The sequence below is a fragment of the Galeopterus variegatus genome, unplaced genomic scaffold (assembly GCF_000696425.1).
Source record: "Galeopterus variegatus unplaced genomic scaffold, G_variegatus-3.0.2 Scaffold11766, whole genome shotgun sequence".
NCBI lineage: Eukaryota > Metazoa > Chordata > Mammalia > Dermoptera > Cynocephalidae > Galeopterus > Galeopterus variegatus.
In genome coordinates, this window is record NW_007737877.1 from 7,757 (window position 1) to 14,451 (window position 6,695).

The 6,695-nt window shown below is 41.5% G+C and overlaps 1 protein-coding gene across 1 annotated transcript in view; it reads left to right on the plus strand.

Moving 5' to 3' along the window:
- Window positions 1-839: 839 nt before the first annotated feature.
- LOC103610772 (patr class I histocompatibility antigen, A-126 alpha chain-like) overlaps window positions 840-6,695 on the plus strand; it is an 11,117-nt gene continuing 5,261 nt past the window's right edge. The window contains exon 1 of the mRNA XM_008594864.1: window positions 840-1,010. Within this exon, the coding sequence (XP_008593086.1) occupies window positions 840-1,010 (171 nt within the window). The remainder of the gene's footprint in view (window positions 1,011-6,695) is intronic.

The window sequence follows — 6,695 nt, forward strand, 5'->3', positions numbered from 1 at the left end:
CAATTGCTCCTGCTGTCTTAGGAGATCCAGGTAACCAAGGGTTGTGACTGCAGGTTTCCTGGGGTGGGGCTTGGAAATGGCCATGAGGTTGTAGCACAGGGAACGGGACCCTGGCCACCTCAGGATCAGGAACCAGGCTGGTCACTTCACAGGCGGCAGAAGCCTCTGTCTCTCCTCCTCTCCTTGATTCTGCCTGCCACCCCAAAACTGGTGCAGGAGGAACTCTCTGGAGGAGGGAAAATCCCCTTAATCACCGCCCCCTCCCCCATCTTGTCCTCTTTTCCAATTTTTTCTGCGTGTGTTTGAATTTTACTTACTTGTAGGTACAGAAAACTGCCTAAAACTTAAATATAGCCTACGGATGAATTACAGAGCTAACACCTGTATAATCACCATCCAGGTGAAAAATAGAGACATCTACCAGCGCCCAGCTAGAAGCCCTTGCACCTGTCCCCATACAGAACCTATCCCTCCTGCACAGGTGTCCACAGAGCCGACCCCTTCCCATGTCCCTTTTCTATCTCATTCCTTCCGCTCCATTCCTTTTGGCCTCTATTCCCTTAGTGTCCCAATTTCCTATTTTTTTTTACTTCTCCAGAAACCTCCCTCATCTTCCTAAACCAGTGCTCCAGGGCTCTCTCCATCTCTTCCCCCACGCTAGTATTGGAGAATCCGGATTTCCTTCCCAGAATGAGGCCTCTTCATCCTGGGAGCAGCAGCGAGAACAATGACAGGGACTCCGTGATCCAACAGCCCATACCAAGAGACTGAGGGCATCCAGTACGCTTGTGGGGTCCACCCTGGACCTGGGATGCTGCTATTATGACCTAGAGACCTGGATGCGCCCTGAGGCAGCGTCCACGGTCATTCGTGGGGAGGAAACTTACTTCACCTTGTATTTTGGGACAGTTCGAACTCGCGAACCTGAGACGGAGTGCAGGTGCACACCCTTGTGTGCAGAGCCTGTGTCCAGCTCCTGGGAGCCCCTGGAGACCCTGGGGAGGTCCCTGGTGAGGACGCTAAAGGGGAGCTCCGGTCTTCCGTTCTTAGTCCTGTGGCCACACGGGGGCGCCGCCGCGCTGCTCTCGGGCTGTGACTGAGCAGCTCTGGAGAGGACCGGGCTGGAGGCTGAGCGGGGCAGAGGTGGCTGATACAGACAGTGCATCCATGTCGTCCAATAGGCTATTCTAGCACTTATTCCAATTTTGACTTGGTATAGAAGGCTGTGTTGAAAATATTTTCCTCAAAATTTGCATGAGATTGCTTCAATTTTTCTAGCTTCCACAGCTGTTTCTCTTGCCTCTTGAAGTTTTCAAGGGCAGTTCTTTTCCCCCCACTTTCTGAAGTTTCATTGTGATGTATCCTGATGTGCATCTGTTTCCATCTACTTGACTGCGGGGGTGTAAATTTTTGTCTGTAAACTCTGAAAAGTTTACTTAAAATTTTAATATCAATTCATCCTCTCCATTCTTTTGAAACTTGTATTATTAAGTGGTTGGAAGTCCTTGACTGGTAGCCTAGCGTTCTCGTAGTTCTGTCTTGCTTGCCGTTACTTTTCCATTTACACTACTTCGTGGTGGTGCAGCTTTAATCTTCCAACTCATCTATTTAATTATTCATTTATATAATAATTTTTAAATTTTGAATAGCTCTTTTTTGTTCTCTGGTTGTGTATAACTTTATGTAATAATTGCAGTCTTGTTTCATAAATGCTACATTTTTCTTACCTCTTTCAGAGACCATTGAGAATAGGGTAGTGGACCAGTCAGGTCTTCTCGTTTTCTGCTTTCATGATATGAACTTTTTCTCACAGCACTTAGCTCAGTGGTAATTTTATACCTATCTTTGTAATTTCTGCTAAATTTCTCCTTTATGACAGTGCAACTGTCAAATCACTTTTGCTCTTCGTTGTTCTACAGTGTCTAGTAGATCTCGAGTTTCATCAGGGCCTTGAAATATACACTGAATGATGGACTTTAGTGTGCCTTGGGCAGTGAGGTCAAACTGCACCTTGATGTCCTCTTGAGCTCTGAGACTCACAGCCTCCTGTCACAGAACATTCTGGGACACTGAAACAGTCCACCTGCATGGGATGCAGAGTCACACCCACCACCTGATGGACAGGGAATCAATGGAAGATGAGGCACCAGGCCTCTGAGAGAAAATCCCCTGGTTCCACCCAAGCTCCACCACCTCCTTAACCTCTCTGAGTCTCCTTTTCGCTGTCTGAACAATAACATCACATATGGGGTTCCTCCTAGGTTTCCTCTGAGGATGAAATTTCACCCTCTAAGTACAACGCATGGTATTACTGCCTGAGACATATTGTGTTCCACTACTCATAGCTACTATAATTATGTTGATTACAGCATTTAGATCCTTTCCATTCTTTTGCTTTTATAAACCACAGTTCAAGAAGTGTCCTTAAACATACATTTTTGAGAACACGTGTGATTATGTTCTTTGGATAAATTCCTTAAAAAGACATTTCTGCATCAAAATGTAGGCATATTGAAATTGTTCAGATGTTTTGCAAAAGTCCCCTTTAGAAAATTTGTACCCAAGTTTTCAATGTTGTCAACCTTTATGCCAGTTGATTTTCCCAGTAGGGAAAATCAATGTAACTGGTGGCCACCATACTTTTGGAAATCATCCAAAAAAGAGCTATTCAAAATTTAAACCAATACGCTCATCAGTTACTTTCTTTGCCAAACTCATAGATTAAAATTCTTATTCCCATTTTCAATTTCACATTCTCATTTTTGTTCACATTAATTACTAACACATTTGTTTGACATTTGCATTTCTTCTTTTTCAAATGGCTTTCTAATATTCTTTATTATTTTTAAACTGCAATGTAGGTACTTAAAAATATTGAACTTAAGAGGGGGAAGAACAGCAGCTCCTGACATCTGGAAATTGGTCTGACACAGCTAGGACTCCATGTTGGGTGGTGCTGTCCCGGTGCTAACGGCAAGGACACATTTTTCCCCTGTTGAACATAAGCCATATGATTATTTATTTATTTTTTTTTTAAAGATGACCGGTAAGGGGATCTTAACCCTTGACTTGGTGTTGTCAGCACCACGCTCACCCAGTGAGCTAACCGGCCATCTCTATAAGGGATCTGAACCCTTGGCCTTGGTGTTATCAGCACCACACTCTCCCAAGTGAGCCACGGGCCGGCCCGAACATGAGCCATATTATAAAACAACATTAGACAAGGACATTCTGAGACCATGATAAAGTGAGACAAAGGGAAGGCACTGAGTAAACCACAAAATACCAAAAATCGCCCCCTGCTGGCTGCTATGAGTAGTGACTGTTTCATTATCAATCATAGTTTTATTGTTGTTCTGCTCTGCACTCATTATAGGTAAGATTTATTGAGGTCTGGTTGGTTGCTCAGTTGGTTAGAGTGCAGTGTTATAACATCAACTTCAAGGATTTGTATACCCAGATGGGCCAGCACCAAAAAAGAAAAAAAACAAATTGTTTCACACAGCACTCAGCCAGTGAGCGCACCAGCCATCCCTATATAGGGCCCGAACCTGCAGCCCCGCCACTCCCAGCGCCGCACTCTCCCGAGTAAGCCACAGGTTCGGCCTGCTCCTGCTTCTTCACAGCACCCAATCTAGAGTGAATCCGCTTCCTTAGCTCTTCCTCAAATCATCCAACCAAATCCCCAATCCTTCATTACGCTCTTTCTAACACCCTCATAATAAGACTGCCCATGGTTCCCCATGGTGTGCAGTCTCTCTTGTTGCAGTAAGTAATAAACCCATGTTGTTCAATTACCAGTGTGTTCCTCATGGACTTTAGCTGACGGATATTGATAAATGGTACCCTTTCATCTGTCAAATTTTTAATATGCCTTTGAGTTTGACTATGAGCATGTGTTTGTATATTTGTGGTTCTGTGGTTGACACACAGAAGTTCTTCTTATGGTTTTTCATCTTTAGCTCATGCTTAGAGAATCCTTCTTCACTCCACATTTGTAAAAACAATGCATATCTCATCTACCTAGAGGCAATGAGGGAAAAGGGTCCAAGGGTGAAGAGAAAAAGTTGTATGTTTGAATTTGGGAGAAAGCTGGGGGTGAGGAATGGGGATGCCCAAGAGGGAAAGAGTTCTCAGATTTAAATCTGTTGCTTAAAATTTTAAACATTTGTCTAAAAGTCTTATGGGGTATTTTATATATGTTGCCTTCAATAAATCTGTTTGTTGGGCTAAGTGCACACTTAGGTGCCTCCTTATACCCACCAGGTCAAAGAAACAATAACGTCAAGAGTCCCAATGAAATATACACAAGGATTAGCTCTGGTGATGGGCATTTTTGAAAATTATGGCCTTGAGGTAATAAAATATGTTTGGTTAATTTGTATACTCTAATTGTTAAACATATATTGATTAAACTTGCTCAGGCATGGTGTATTTTAGTGATATATCTAAGACCCACACAGACAAATCTATGGCTTTCGTATAAAGATAATTTTAATTTACTTCAATCTATGAGTCACAATGTATCTTTATTGGGGTGGGAGATTGAAAACTAAGAACACTCTACATATGCACTGCCCAAAGTGGTAACTACAAGCCTCATGGCTATTTATCTTTAAATACATCGAGTAAAATTAAAAAAAAAAAACAACTGTTTAGCGCACTAGCCACATTCTGATTGTTCAGTAGCCAAATGTAACTGGTGGCTACCATACTGATTATTGCAGATACAAACTATTTTCTCTGGCATCAAATTTCCAGGGAGTGGGTTCTCTTCTAGAAGAGCCCTGGGGCAGAGCATTGTAAGCTTTGGGAAGGAGAGAGTTCTCCTCAGGGAAAGGAATTCTGGAAAATGAACAAGAAGCTAAGAGGATGGGCCAGTTGAGAGACTCTCCAAGGCTTACTCATAACAGCAGTTCTCAAAGTGTAGTCTGTGGAACCCTTGGAGTTGCTGAGACCCTTTCCCAGGATGCACAACGTAGAACTCTTTTTATCATATCACTGATATTATTTGCACTGAAGTAAAACTTAGCAAGAATGAAGACTAAGGTGGCAAACTGCAGGGAGAGCTATTGTGTTCTTCGCCACCTCTTCATGCAAAAGAAAAAAATGAGTCAGTTTCACTTAAACATGTCCTGGTTGAACTATTAAAAGTATTAACTTTATTAAATCCCCATTCTAGAGTTTACATTTTAAAAATATGTTATATGATTAAGTGGGAAGTACATGTAAAGCCCTCCTACCACATCCCAAACTAGAATGTCTGTGTAAACGAAAATCATTTTGTGAGCTGTACTAACCTTTTTACGGAATACCATTTTTACTTAAAACAATGAATGATAGAGGATCATTATGGAGACTTGGGTATTTGGCCGACACTTTCTCAGAAATGAATGTGAGCTCATCCCTTCAAAAAACCCATTGACAGTATTTTTGCCAATGATAAAATGTCAGCTCTCAAGAGAAAGTCAGAAGTTTGGAGGACCTGCGAGCACCACCATCAGCGTGACAACTTCTCAATAGTTAACCACATTTTCTGGTGGGATTTGTGGTAATATTAACAAATATGATGTTTTGATAATTTGTAATTATCAATGTGTCAACACTGGGAGATCTATATAACTTGGAGAAACATGAATTATTATTTTTTAAATCATACATTAGCACAAGATCCATTCACTGTGCAACAAAGACCTACGGATTTTAATGTAACAAAATATGAAAGATTCCATGAGTGTCTCAGGTTCCACACTGCAGACAACCTTTAAGAATCTAACACTTGTGTCATCTTAGTGTAGTATCAAAGACAAGTATCCGAAATTATCTGAAAACTGTATTAAAAATATTCCTTCTGGGCCGAGCCCGTGGCGCACTCAGGTAGGGATGACCAGTGCGCTCACAGCGCTCACTGGCTGAGCGCGGTGCGGCCGGTCTCAAAAAGGACAAAAAAAAATAATATTCCTTCTACATATTTTGGGGGAGGCTGGGTTTCCTTGTTGTTGATGTTTTTCTTTTGTTTTTTGTCATATACTTTAAACAAAATTACAGATTAAATACAGAAATAGACATGAAAATCCAGCAGTCTTCTGAGACAAAGAAAGGACTTGCAAAAATGTAAAATGTAAAAAGATCCACTTTTCTAAATATAGTTTTATTTTGAAAGTAGTTATTTCTCATTAAAGATATTTTTGTTGTTGTTAAAATGAAACGGGTTATTAATGTTCAAATGAATTAAATATCTTTAAAACAGGTTTAATTTTTAATATGGTATTTTTTTTTGGATAAACAATTTATTTGGGGGTTAATGAAAACATACAAGGGTATTTCGATAATTTCATGAAAAACTTGAGTTAAAAGATAACACGAACCCTTCCATGAACTTTTTGAAGATCCTCAAGCATCATCTACTGCTTTAGCAATGTAAAGTAAGGCAAATCATAACTAAAGCCAAAATGTTTCATTATTTTATTTATACTAAGTTTCTATTTTTATTGTCAGAGCTAGGGCTCAGACCCTTCAAACCCATTGTACAGACTGGGTCCCCAGACCGCTCACATACCAGGCTGGGTCCCCAGACCGCTCACACACCAGGCTGGGTCCCAAGACTCCTCACATGCCAAGCTGGGTCCCCAGACCGCTCACACACCAGGCTGGGTCCCAAGGCTCCTCACATGCCAAGCTGGGTCCCCAGACCG